Below are 1766 nucleotides of genomic sequence, written 5' to 3'. Positions count from 1 at the left end.
AATCACAGTTAGAGCTTCCAAAGTTTATAGCACACTAACCATAGAAAACTAATAATAGATACTCTTTTTTGGCACGTTGAATTGGTTACATTTATAGGTGTGTGGAGTCTTTCTAGAAAATTCAGATTATGTAACAATACAAAACTACATTTAAGCATTTACGTACATTCATACATTGTTGATTCTTACTCTAGAGAATCTTCTACAACTTTGGAGAATAGGCAGGAGTTTCACAATATATATTTAACAGTATAAATTATGTATGTTTATAAATATAAATTTAATCTACACAAATGTCAATATTAGAATAAATATGTAATACCAAATTTGTTACAATGTTTACTAAAAGCTTGCCAAATTTCATTAAGATATACATAGTAAGTTCAGAGTTATAGTACTTATAGTTTCAGTGTTGGAATTTTTCCTTTTCAGTTTGGCTTACCAAAAAAAAATATATATATATTTTCTTGGACATACTGGACATTTACATTGTTTTGCAGTTAAATATTTGTTACTCTTCCTGTTCATAATGTGAATAATCTTAGTATTAATAACATGCTTTGGCAGTAAGTAATAATTTGAACTTGTGCATGTAGTTTTATTGGATTTAAGGTATATCATTATCAAATGTAAGATTGTAATAATGGTTTTATTTTCTCTAGAACTTTATGATCAAATGAATGAACTAGAAGAACAAATACAGAAAACTTTGCCTAAGGTATGTATCCCTTTTAACTTTTCTATTTCTATCATAATCACACTTGGTTTTCTATTTTAAGTTTAATCCAACACTCTGCTCTTCAACTTTATGTGAACTGGATGATTTTAAAATCTGTTGGTTTGATGATTTAATTATAACTTATATTTGTGAAACTAGATGTTTTTCAAATGGAAAATATAAACTTTAAATCCATGGGGAATAAGTTTTAATAACAAGAGCAATGAACATATTACAGTAAATTCATTCTTTTCAAGGAGAAACCATTTTTGATGACCATGTGATATATGATTTATCCCACAGTCATGTTGCATGGAGTTGTGTACCACAACCACATTCCTATCGTGTATTGTAGGTGTTTTAAATAACTTTATGACACAAAATGAATAATGAAAGTAACTTCAAACATTGTTGCATGCTGCTCTGTCACTTGTGTGCTTTGAGATTGAAAACATTTGTTCTTAAAATTCTTAATACGTGGATTTAGATTGGGATTAACCCTATTGTCACAGGTCAAAGGTCATGTCATCGTGTTTGTTGACTTGCATTGAAAATTTTATTGAATGACTATTTTATGAATTCATGTGTATGAATTTGTTATCAAATTGTAGATTATAATTCAAATTTTAGTGTTATGCATTAGTTAACTTCTTAATTTAAAAGTAAACATTAAAAAATACACCCAAATATAGATTTTTGTGTGTCACGTGATATGTTGAATGCAGCACTGGTTCAAATTAGATGTTTGTGATGTCCAAATATAAAGTCTAAAGTTTCTTACGAATTAGGAATTCAAATTGCTGATATTGGCAAGCTAGAATATAAAATAAGAACCTCCTGCCTTTTCTATTTGCTGAGATATTGCTAGGTTTACTGAACCAAACACAGTGGGCCTTGCCCACCTCTTTCCATTTTTGGAAACACTTCCTTATGTACATGTACTTCTGTCTATGACATGTGAATAACCAATCGAAAACTCAGAATGTCCCCCTAGTGGCTTTCTCAGCAATTTTGAAGTATTAGGGTGTCAGTCTCGTTCTTGTGATAC

At 29.5% G+C, this 1766-nt stretch overlaps 1 protein-coding gene across 1 annotated transcript in view; it reads left to right on the top strand.

The window, feature by feature from the left end:
• LOC106462459 (DNA mismatch repair protein Msh2-like) overlaps positions 1–1766 on the top strand; it is a 196351-nt gene that overhangs the window by 106230 nt on the left and 88355 nt on the right. Inside the window, exons 16-17 of the mRNA XM_022389729.1 lie at positions 663–764; positions 976–1064. Coding sequence (XP_022245437.1) covers positions 663–764; positions 976–1064 — 191 coding nt within the window. The remainder of the gene's footprint in view (positions 1–662; positions 765–975; positions 1065–1766) is intronic.

The sequence above is a fragment of the Limulus polyphemus genome, unplaced genomic scaffold (genome assembly GCF_000517525.1).
Source record: "Limulus polyphemus unplaced genomic scaffold, Limulus_polyphemus-2.1.2 Scaffold1171, whole genome shotgun sequence".
NCBI classification, from domain to species: domain Eukaryota; kingdom Metazoa; phylum Arthropoda; class Merostomata; order Xiphosura; family Limulidae; genus Limulus; species Limulus polyphemus.
The sequence above is the reverse complement of the archived record's forward strand: the minus strand, read 5'-3'. Positions and strand labels throughout refer to the sequence as shown.